Here is a 12205-nt window from a genome sequence, read left to right as displayed (position 1 = left end):
TTTATATATATGTATGTATGTAAACAATATATAAGAAATAAAAGTGCTCCAGATTTCAATATTTCGGACGATAAAATTGATTTTGCCCGAAAATAGAGGGCAACTAATATGTCATCAGCAATTGTTTTTATCCAGCACAAATCTCAAGGCATAACATAAATCTCGAGACAATGTTTTAAGCAAAAAACATTCAAACTCCAATTGAAAGTCATTCAAAGCTTCAATTTCAGCAAACTTATAGTCAAACAGACCGGCACAATAAGACAGACCACGTTAAACCATATTAGAAAGTTTTTCGAACACATTGGAAAGGTCAAACGGATCTCGAATCGGGCGAGTTCATGGTCAAATTGAGCATCTCAACAAGACTAATCAAATGAGCCCAAGATCACTCAATTTCGACATCATTAAAGTACTCAAATGTCCATTAAACGTCGTTCGAACAAGAGAGTCTCTCCGGACCATCTGATCAAAGTGGTTCATATTATTGCATTAATTATACTCGTAACTCTATAAATAAAGCACAACCCTTCTCATGAAAAGGGAGAAGAGTTCCATGTTTGAGGAAGAGCTTGAAGCTTTGAGAAGGAGCTGAAGTTCAACACCACTTATCGGTCAGCGCTGATCACCATTGATAGCAGCTCATTTATTGTGACAATTCCTCTGCACATCAACGTTGTAACTCGGGAGACTTTGAAACACTTTCTTGTCTGTGAGGCAAGGGGTTATACTAGTGATCTTCTGTATATAGTAGATCTTTTCAACTGGGTTAGGTCCCGTGATTTTTTCACCTTACAGGTTTTCTACATAAGAACTTTTGGTATCTCTACTAGTTGTTTTCTCTCTTTTGAGTGTGTTGAATTTTCGTATTATGCTAAGACGATAATATATTAACTTGAGTAATATATTATTGCATCTTTATGATTTATATAATAATTCATATATTTGTGTCTTGCTTCTAGAAATTGTAAAGTGAATTTATTGAACTCTAAATTTATTAATATATTTGTGTATTGCATCTATAATCCTCCTCCTAACCAAGATAAAGCTTTGATTAAAAGCTATTCCCTAGAGAATTCCAATAGGGAGTCCATTCCTAAGTAAAAAGAACACATAAAAGCATGCCTATAAGGCATTATTTAACATATATTCAACATCCATACTAACACTTCAAATAGCTTTTGCAAATGAAATGACAATTTCAGGTCTAAGTGTTTGAAGAGAATCATTAGGTCTATGAAAATAGGGTAAGTTTTAGGCAATTACGCTTATTCCAATAGCCAAACAACTTGTAAAGTTAGAACGTTATTCAGCCTTTCCTTAAAGCTTCCGAGCTCATAAAAAGGCTTCCATATGGGGCCACCGCAAATATGTCTGCATTATATATGACGGTTTTGAATAACAACATTTCACTGAGATATGCTAACCGCTAATTTCTAGTTCCTCATGAGTTCAATCTATCAATTAACCTCTAGAACAGAAAGCTTTAAAACATGTCTCATCCATTTGCATGCAGCGACTATACCACCATAAGGTGAACAGCAAGGCATTTTTTTAAATATGCAGAACAGCTATGTGGCCACAGCGAACGTATTAGCAATATTAGTTCCGCCCAACATCCTTTCACTAAGATATGGACCTTTGATTTCTTTTTCAGCACATGACAAGGACAAAGTGCCTTAAAACATGTCTTTTGTCAATCCTTTTGCATTCGGTGGCTATATTGCTATGATGCTAGCAGCTCAAAATCTTTTAGGGTCTGTTGGTATTGCATATTGTTGTCACATTGTTGTTTAGGTGCTAATTTCTTGCAGCATTTCAAAAAAAATTGTAACGGGAAAGCAAATAATTAGTTATAAGAAAAAAATTGTCCGCCTTTTTCAAAAGGAAAAACATTTATAATGCTAATAGTTTTCAAAAAAACTTGTTTTACCCCATAACAACTTCACATCTATTTTAAAAAATAATTGCAACTGCCTCAAGTAAGCCCTTAATGTAAAAAACCTGCCCTTTTTTTAATGAATCTAGTAAAAAATGACATATAAACTGTCTAATGGTATGAATAAATTATGTGATACAAATACGTCACTTGCAAAAAGAAAACAATATAATACTCCTAAAGGTGGAAATTATCACAATCTCCATAAAACTCAAACAAAACAAAAGTCTCTCCAAAACAAAAAATAAAATAGAAATAGTCCCACAAGAGAAAAATCCTAATAAGATATAAGAAAATAGGAAACAAATCAAAAGGGGAAAAAACTAAGCCGACATTAGAAATCGGATGGTATCCCTGTTCGATCGCTATGATCACGGGATTTTTTGTGATTCTGTGGAATCCTGTGATTACCGGACCGTCTCCACACTCCACTCTGAATCCTACAACCCAACGAGAAAGTTCCTGAGTTATCTTGTCAGATAGTAGGAGCTTCGTCTTCTTCCCAGTAAGCTTCTTAAATAGATCTATAACAATCATAACAAAGATGTTGGCTTGCTGCGTCTAACACAACTCCACTATAAAATCAATGCTCACATCTTTTCCATGCAGCTCTAAAAAACATGTCATTCTAAAGACTGCCCTGATATAACAATTAGTCATCCTTGTTTGGAACAGCCAAAACTGAAACTGTGCATAGATAGGTATTCTCACGAACCAAGTCTTGAGCCATTAAATTTGTAACATGCTCGCCTCACTCTTCATACTTGATTATGCACATCAGATAAGTAAATTTAATTGGAAGAACCAATTCTGGAATGAAATCTATGGTATGTTTGACCACTCTCAATGGCAACCACCAAAGAGAAACTGTTGGTCGGGATATCCGGGGAGTTCCTCGATAGGGGCTAACGCTTCTCTAGTATTGGCTCTTTGGACTCACTATCTTTCAAAACTAATTTTAATTTAGTTGGAGTCTCTCATTTTTTTTTTAAAAGGGGATGCATATGAGCATGCAAATTATACATGAGTTAAGACATGAAACAAAGATTTTTCATGATCGGTTTGGATATATGTTAGGCATTTCTACTATGGAAGCTATACATTTATTGAGAGGTTTGATGGAAAAGTACGGAGAGAATAATGAAGATCAACATATGATTTTTATTGATTTAAAAAAAGTTTATGATAGGGTTCCTAGAGAAGTCCTTTGGAGAGTTCTAGAGAAAAAAAGAGTTGATGCAACTTATATTCAAGTCATTAAAGATATGCATACTAGAATTATTAATTGTGTTCAAACAGAAGAAAGATTGACCAATTTTTTTCCTATTTCAGTTGGATTATATCAGGAATCGGCTTTAAGCCTATATTTTTTTTGCTTTAAATATGAATGCTCTTACAAGACATTTACAGGAGGATGTACCTTGGTGTATTCTTTACGTTGATAATATCCTTCTTGTGGATAAGACTAGAGAAAGAATTTAGAAAAAACTAGAATTATGAGGTCTACATTGAAGTTTAAAGACCTTCATTAGATTGGATGTAAAACTGAATACATGGAATGTAATTTTATTAGTAGTAGCTCTAGTCACAAAGTTGTAACTATGGGTGATCAAATCGTAAAAAAGTGTGATCGTTTTAAATATCTCAGGTCTATGTTCAAATTGATGGTGATATAGATGGGAATGTTATTAGTAGAATTCAATTTGGTTGGTTGAAGTGAAGGAAAGCATCGTGCCTATTGTATGATAGAAAAGTACCACTAATACTAAAAGGAAAATTTTATAAGATGGTGGTGAAACTGTAATACTCTATGGCACAGAATGTTGGTCTTTAAAAGAGAGGCAACTAAGTGTTGCTGAGATGAGAAAGCTTAGGTGGATTAGTGGCTTGACACTTAGAGACAAAATGTGAAATGAATATATCGGTGATAAGATTGGTGTAGCTCCAGTGGTGAACAAGATTAAAGAGAGTCATTTCAGATGATTCGATCACATTAAACTTTAACCATTTGATGATCTTGTTAGAATAGTAGATGTTTTAAATTCAACTTATATTAAGAAAGACAAGGGTATACCTAAAAAGACTCGGACATATTGTATAAAAAATGATCTTAATTTATTAGAATTAAATGAAAATGTGATGTTCAATAGGACACAACAGAGAAACATGATTCACGTGGCCGACACTCCAATGGGATAAAGGCTTGTTGTTGTTGTTGTTGTTGTTGGACTCTCTTTCATGAGCTCGGCTAGAACAAATCACTAGTGTCTTTTCCTTGTCGGTTGGAAGTTGAGACTCCTTTCTGATGTTATTATTATCTCCTGTGTAATAATCAAAATTTTCAATTGCTCCCTGCTCCGTGAAAGAGAACATTCTCTTGGCATTTAAATCACTTTATAGCTATGATAGGTCTAGGAGTGTTGGTTGTCTCCATCTAATCTCCACTCTGAATTAATTTTCCTCAAACGGGATCTATTTCGATGCTTCGCTAGGTGCAATACTGTTTGATCTTGGGGTTAAATTCAATCTGTAAGGTGTGGCAGTCACCTGATGAAATTGTTGTATCTTCACCTTCAAAGCTAGGGTTTGTACCTTGAGTAGTAACCAATGCAGTTGCAGTTGCACCATATTCCTAACAGACGACCTCAATTTTCCAAGGTAAATTGCTATTGTGTGCTCCTTTGGAACCACCAACTCACATTTCAACCTAAGTTAATCAAATTCAACTGTGTACTTCTCCACAAAAGAATCTCTCTGGTTTAGGTGGTGAAATTTTATTAACATGTCATGTTGGCAATGCGGGAAAAGATATTTCCGTTTCATCTCCCATTTCATCAATCATGGGGTGATCTTATTTTTTTTTTTCTCACTATCGAAGATGTTTCAGGTTTTCCTACAACAAAGATGCACATTTCTTTAACTGAATGAAGGCTAGTTTTACTCTTATGTCCATTGAAATGTCATTATACTCAAAGAAATGTTCTGCTGATTGGCAGCACTTGATGAATTTGTTCAGATTCATGTGACCGTCAAAATCTGGCAAGTCAAGCATCACTCTAAAATCTTGATTTTTTCTCTGATATTTCATGTCAAATCGTCAAGGTATTAGTTCTTAATCACTGAAAGCTGCCTAGCGAAAGAGATTCATTTCATACTCTCAATCTAGAGGATCACCATTAGGACTATAGATGATCTCACCGTATTTTTCTCTTCCGACAAGGGGCAAATATCTATTGCAGTTGGCGAATTTCTCATTATATGTCTTCCATAGTGAACTCCTTGACACCCCGTTGATGGTTTCTCATTTGCAATTTGATATTTTCCACCCGATCAAATTTTTGAAAGATATATGATTGCAAAATAAGGTTGGTTAAGCGCTTAAATTTTGGTGGTAGGAGTCGGGGTGAAATTTTTGTGGAGGAGAAAAGTTGGATTTTGAAACGTTTAGGTTTATGGCTATAATTTATGATAGTAATGACTAGGATATTGAGTTGATCAATGATTTTAGTTATATAGAATTTGGGTTGGCGTAGGAATGACAAATCTCAAAAAAATTAAGATTTGTCAGGCTCTAATACTAGAAGACATTTTAGAGCTTCTAAAAGATATTTTGAGAGTGAATAGAGAGAGAGATAGTTGTGAAATAACGAGAGAACAAAAACATGTGAGATTGACGGTGTTTAGAATGGGATAGGTGTCCTTCGATGGCCATTTCAATTGAAATTGCCAGAATAACCATGATGATATGATGACGTACGGGTAGTGATGAGGTTTACCACCCGCCGTTGAGCAATATAGAGACAACACTTGCGAAAGAAAGATGATACAACACTCTTAAAGAAGAAAATCAAAGATACAATCTCCATAATATTCAAGCAAAGCAAAAGTCTCTTCAAAATAGAAAACAAAATATACAAATATTCCTACGACATAAAATACTTAATTAGAAATAAGAAAATACGAAAGAAATCAGAAAAGGTAAAAAATGTGATGAAATTAGAAATCGAATGTTTTCCCTGTTAGGTCACCACATTCACAAGATTTTTTGCAATTATGAGGAATCACATGTTCAAGAGATTGTTTCTGATTTGGAACAGAAAATCCTGCGACCCAACGGGAAAGTTCCCTCATAAATGTCCCTCTAATATAATATCCTTTTTTTATTTTGTTAGGCAGCAATCTTAAAATTCAATTTTTATGACAAGCTCAACTTGGCTATCAATGAATTCTTAATCACACAAAACTTGAATACTTAAGAATATAATTTGACTAATTAAAATTTCAATGAATTTCTAATTTTAAGTCTTTGTAATATTCTCTAATGGCATGGTAATTTCAAAGCACTTCTTCATTTTAGTAACCAAACTTAATTCAATAAATTATGACTTATTTCCCCAAGTTTTGATATAATAGATCCAAGATTCATAATTCATCAGAACTTAATTCAATTTATCTTATAGTAATATTAGTTGATAATTATAAATACCACACACAAGAAAGTTGCACAGTTCATTCAGTTTTTGCTCAATAACTATTAAGTTGTTTATCCTTTAAACATTTCCATTATCAATCTAATTTTTCTCTTATGTCACTAAATACCCCACTGATTAAGCTATACCATCTATAAAAGAATATAAATTACAGTACCTGATTTTACAAATCCTTTGTAAGCATTTTCATAATCAATTAAAGAATGAAAATAAAAACTTATTTGTTGAACATTAAAATTTGTTTGTCATTCCACAACAACTTTTAATACTAGATGCCGCATGATACATATCTCTAACAGTATAAACATGTGTTTCAAACATTTCTTATTTATTGGATACCAAATCAATTCTCATAGCATTCAATCATGTCTTTTTAAGCTCACAAAAATCACTCCATGTGATTTATTATTTTTCAAAGTTGCCTCGGTACAAAAATTATCTCCAAAGTGAATCGTTCTAACATAAAATTTAAGGGGTGTTAAACTCGTGCACAGTGCCCCAACTAATGCAAGGTTTAAAGGGGTTTAATGTATACAATCATAACCCTGCATTTTTCAAGATACTATTTCCATGACTAAAATCAGAGACTTTCATAATGAATAGCCACCCATCTTCCAAGCATAAGACCAAGTTACCCAAACATTTTCTATTATCCTAGACAGTACTAAAAAAAAAAAGAAAAAAAAAACTTAGTTGAAATCAAATATCAAATGGTTTCCCTATTCGGTCACCGCGATAGCGAGATTTTCCGCAGTTATAAGCAATCCGTGTTAGGGGGACCGATTCGGCATATTACACAGAATCCTGCATTCCAAGGGAAAGCCCCTGCATCAATGTCTCTCTAATAATATTCTTCCTAATGTTGTCAAGTAGCAATCTTAACAATCATATTTTTGTCATGCTCAACTTGGCTATCAATAATTCTTAATCAGACAACTTGAATCCTTAAAAATATAATTGGACTAATTAAAATTTCAACAAATTTCTCTTTTTAAGTCTTTGGAATATTCTATAATGGCATGGTAATTTCAAAGCACTTCTTCATTTTAGCCACCAAACTTAATTCAATAAATTATTATCACTTATTTCCCTAAGTTTTGGTATAATAGATCCAAGATTCATAGTTCAACACAACTTGATTCAATTTATCTTATAGTAATATTAGTTGATAATTATGAATACCACGCACAAGCAAGTTGCACGGCTCATTCAATTTTTGCTCAATCACTCATAAGTCGTTTATCCTTTAAGCATTTCTATTATCAATCTATTTTTCTCCTATATCACCAAATATCTCACTGATTAAGCAACACCATTGATGAAAAATAAAAATTTCAGTATCTAATTTAGAAAATCCTTTATAAAAAATTTCATAATCAATTCAAAAATAAAAAAATAAAAACTTATTTGTTGAACATTAAAAACTGTTTGTCATTCCACAACAACTTTTAATACTAGATGTCATATGATACATATCTCTAATAAATTAAACATATGTTTAACGCATTTCTTATTTATTGCATACCAAATCAATTCTTATAGTATTCAATCATGTATTTTCAAAGTTCACAAAAATCACTCCATGTGATTTCTTATTTTTCTTGGTCGCCTCAGTACGAAAAATTATATTCATAGTGATTCTTGCAGACATAAAATTTAAAGTGTGTTAAAATAGTGCAAGATGCCTGAACTAATGCAAGGTTTAAAAGGGATTAATATATACAGCCTTGACCCTATATTTATCGAGATACTATTTCCACGATGCAAACCAGAGACCTTCAGAATGCACAGTCACACATCTTCCCCAGCATAAGGCCAAGCTACCAAAACAGCATCTATTATCCTGGTCAGTAACAGAAATATATGCAAGGGACAAACCTAACAAGAATGTATATAATTTCGCTTCAGAAATTTAGTTTGCTAGCCTATAGCATCTAATTAGCCTGCATGTCCAGCATATGTATTCCAGATTTGATGAAAAATCTAACACTTGTGTTTATTATTTAATTTCAGAAATGCCAGCCCATCGTCATATCCTACAGTTAGCCTGTATTACCTGCAATTCTATATCTTCCTTGCTGAGAAATTTTCCTCCAAATCCTCTTTGGCGCCTTTCAGCTAAAGCTTGTCGGGAAGGAACCTGTCGAATATAGAAATTAGAATTTGCAGCAGAAGGAAATATATTAAAAAGGTCTGATTGAGGCGGCAACCCACACAGACATAAAACGCGGTAAATGGAACCGCGCCAATATCTGTGTGGCCCCAGTCGGCAGTATGCAGAGATTTTGCACACTGCAGTCACTCTGCCAAAACTATGGCCAGAATGTCAATTTATCCTCAAAATGAAACGACGAACCTTTCAACTTTCAACACTAAAAATTACATGTATAGGAACAAGCCATTACCTTCATCGATCTATCCACAACATGTCTGTTATTCCTCTTTCTCATGTACCTAAGAATTATATCTCTTCTCTCCTCATTTGTGTACTTGGAAACTCTTATACCAAGCTCTCTTAAAAGCCGAGACTGAGCTGGAATCCCGCCCAAGGGTACCTTTTGTCCATCCATACCCACGGTGGCAACATTATTTCCCAAATCAGAAACTGAAGCTGACTGCTTTGTCATACCATCCTTCTCTTCGAAAGTTGCTATTTTAACAAGCTGACTACTCTGACCCTCAATAACCACTTTCTCCGAAGCGTCGTCACCTAGAACTACCTCTGCCGCACTATCCAGATTGCCTTCACTCCTCGTAGTAGCAGTTCTCTTTTTGTATGGTCCTCTCTTCTTTTTCACCGTGCTTTCACTAGTAGGTTTTCCAAAGAAAGTATAATTCGCCTTGGAGCACAGAAACCTCTGCATCACCAGAATTCTATTGCCCCTCGAACGCTGACCAGAACCAGTCCTGGCTTTGAACCCCATCTTCTCACTGTAAGTGTAGTAGAATGCCTTTGCCATCGAGATGGAGTCAAATTCCATGCCTACCGATGGAACCAGCCTGCCGCCTGCAACAGTACCAGCAGGATCAGGTGGTGGGGCAAGCGAGTGAGGATGCTCCAGAACAACCTTAGACACCAACCATAGTCCACTCTCCTTCCTCACCACCTCCATCATCGCCCTACAACGATCGACGCCGCCTGATACCTCCCCTGAGGATCCAACATCGCCGTTTCCCGAGCCTGACCGCGCGTATAAGTAGCCTCGCATGATATAAGCCACCCGAAGAGCATTCTCATTATAAAGTGGCTTCCCTGATGACACGCCAGCATCCTCAAGCGAATTCTCCACTGGTACTGAGCCACCTTCTGACAAGAGCTCCACCACTTCGGCGGCAGCATTCTGCGAGTCGAGAACTATCCCGCCGTCGCGCCTTCCACCTCCCTCCTCCACTGGATCTCTTTGTTCCAGCTGCATAACTCCTCCCTCCTTGGAGATTTCCGAGATGACCACCATTACTGCGTGATTGCAGTAGAACAGAGGTTAGGTTTCCATGAATCGGAATCATGGAGGTTACGTTGTCACTCCCGGAAAAGAAGCGGGAAGAAACCCTACGATTTGATTTGGTTTCAGGAGTAACTGAAAGCTAATAAAATTTGGAAAACTTGGAACCCTAGGGGGAGAGATCTTACCGGGCTCTTTTCCTTTTTGGTGTTCGGGGCAGCGAAGGGGATGGATCTGTGGGAGAGGAAAGCTCGGCACCCTTTTCTCTCTCCAGCGTTGCTGCGTGGCTCGGAGCAGCGGTGTACCGTTCTTAAGGGATTAGATCAGATTGGGCCGGACCGGGCCGGGTCGGCGATCTACGCATAGAAGGGCACGAGTAGGAAGGCGACACGTAAGCTATCAGTGGAGCGCGAAGTCCTCGATTGGGTCGGGCCATAGGGTTGGACCCAATGCACGAATTATGGAAGTAGATTTTAAAAGAAATAATTAATATAAATTAGTTGATTGGAGCAATGCTACAAATTCGTTACGTAGAGGATCTTTTTTCTTAAATGAAATTTCTAATGCTGCTAATATTAAAAAGGCATGGATAGGGGAACAAGCATTTTGTATTGAAATTACTTATTTTGTGATTTGATTTTATTTATTTTGATATATCGTTGATAAATTTTAAAGGTGATCTTCATTAATCTTATAACATTTTTTAACAAAAAATATTCAAATTCAAATCAGTATTAGGAATTTTTATTGTCTCAGAACTCTCCCAGTCAAGTTGTTTGTGGAGACCAATGAGTGGAGTATAAGTGGAATTGGGTTCCACAATATATAAGAATTAAAAAAGAAGTTTGACACGACTCGAATTAGCACGGGAAATTTAATAGGAGCGTTTATCGTGAACCTGACCCGAATTAAATTCCGAAAACACTTATATTTTTCAAATTTCAGGTTATAAAGTCATATAATTCGGTATAACACAAGATTTTGAAATTTTCATCAACAATATTTCGTTATAACACTTATATTTTACGTTATAACGCTTATATTTTGAATTTTTCAGGTTATAAGATCATATGACACGATAAAATTTAAAATAAAGCGTCAATAATTAATTATAATGTATGTATTCTCAATATAAGGAATATATATTGTAGTATAACACGACTATTTTATATTTTGAGATGTGGGATTAATGGGAGGACCGGAGTGCGGAACCATGAAGGGTTGAGGATAACACGACTATTTTATATTTTGAGATGTGGGATTAATGGGAGGACCGGAGTGCAGAACCATGAAGGCTTGAGGTTAATTTTTCTGAGCATTTTATCTGCATGCATCCCACAAAACTTTTATGTATTTACAAATTCACTTCATTGCGTTGCGGGTGATACGTGAAGGCGGAGTGGACCACGGGTGGGACCAGGGAGATGTGAAGTCAAGTGGATCTCATTTAGGGTCTGTTTGGGGCAGCTGCAGCTTATCCAACTTATGTTGATAAGCAGCTTATCCTGATAATCTGCCGATGACCAGCTGATCCGGATAAGCTGACTGACTGTTTGGTTTGTGCGTTTGGAAAACAGCTGATTCTGGATAAATGACCAATCTGCCCCTATTTTGGATAAGTTGTTTAACTGTTTGGTTTGCACGTTTTGTAAACAACTTATTTGCAGATTTTTTTAAGTTAAATGAAAAAACTGGCACACAAAAGTTGTAATGTCTACCCCTCAGCTATTTTAGAACCAATTAGTCCATTTCAGACTCATTCGACACATACATACCACCTAAAAATTGTTATTTAAAAAAATAAATTCTAGCAACAAAAAACATAATATCAGGTAGAAAAATGTTCAAACTGCTACAAAATACCGATAATAAAACAACCCATCCTAAGTGCTTGCCCAACTCATAATGCATATGAATTTATTTTCTCAGTCATATCTATAAATCGTCTCAGTGGCAATCAACAAAAAAAGAAATAAACCACTTCATTTACATCCAACCAAATAGAATGCATAATTATGTTTCCTGTTTAGAAGCAATCAAATGGGGCATGTAGAAGAATTTGTAATAGTTCCCTGCAAAGCAGATAAATACTAGGAGAGCCTCGTCCAAGTTAAAAGAAATAAATACTGCAACCAACTGCACCTTATACAACTCAAACCAATCTGGAGGAAGCTAAATTCCGCATGTTCAGCATCTTATACAACCAACTGCACCTTATAAAATTTTCCATGAATATGATACAGGTAGGAGTCAAATTCAATATGCAATATTAAGAATTTTGAAGCATGCAACACCTTGCATCACAGATAATGCCATATGAACAATGCAAAGGC

At 35.5% G+C, this 12205-nt stretch overlaps 1 protein-coding gene across 1 annotated transcript in view; it reads right to left on the bottom strand.

Annotated features, from left to right (window-relative positions):
• LOC110028683 (protein FAR1-RELATED SEQUENCE 5-like) overlaps nucleotides 1-10135 on the bottom strand; it is a 22235-nt gene extending 12100 nt beyond the window's left edge. The window contains exons 1-3 of the mRNA XM_020730631.1: nucleotides 10061-10135; nucleotides 8835-9886; nucleotides 8486-8569 (exon numbers count right to left, since the gene is read on the bottom strand). Of these exons, the coding sequence (XP_020586290.1) occupies nucleotides 8486-8569; nucleotides 8835-9884 (1134 nt within the window). The 5' untranslated portion in view covers nucleotides 9885-9886; nucleotides 10061-10135. The remainder of the gene's footprint in view (nucleotides 1-8485; nucleotides 8570-8834; nucleotides 9887-10060) is intronic.
• Between the last annotated feature and the right edge of the window lie 2070 nt (nucleotides 10136-12205).

Source organism: Phalaenopsis equestris, unplaced genomic scaffold (assembly GCF_001263595.1).
Source record: "Phalaenopsis equestris unplaced genomic scaffold, ASM126359v1 Scaffold000522, whole genome shotgun sequence".
NCBI lineage: Eukaryota > Viridiplantae > Streptophyta > Magnoliopsida > Asparagales > Orchidaceae > Phalaenopsis > Phalaenopsis equestris.
This window is presented reverse-complemented; position numbering and strand designations above follow the sequence as displayed.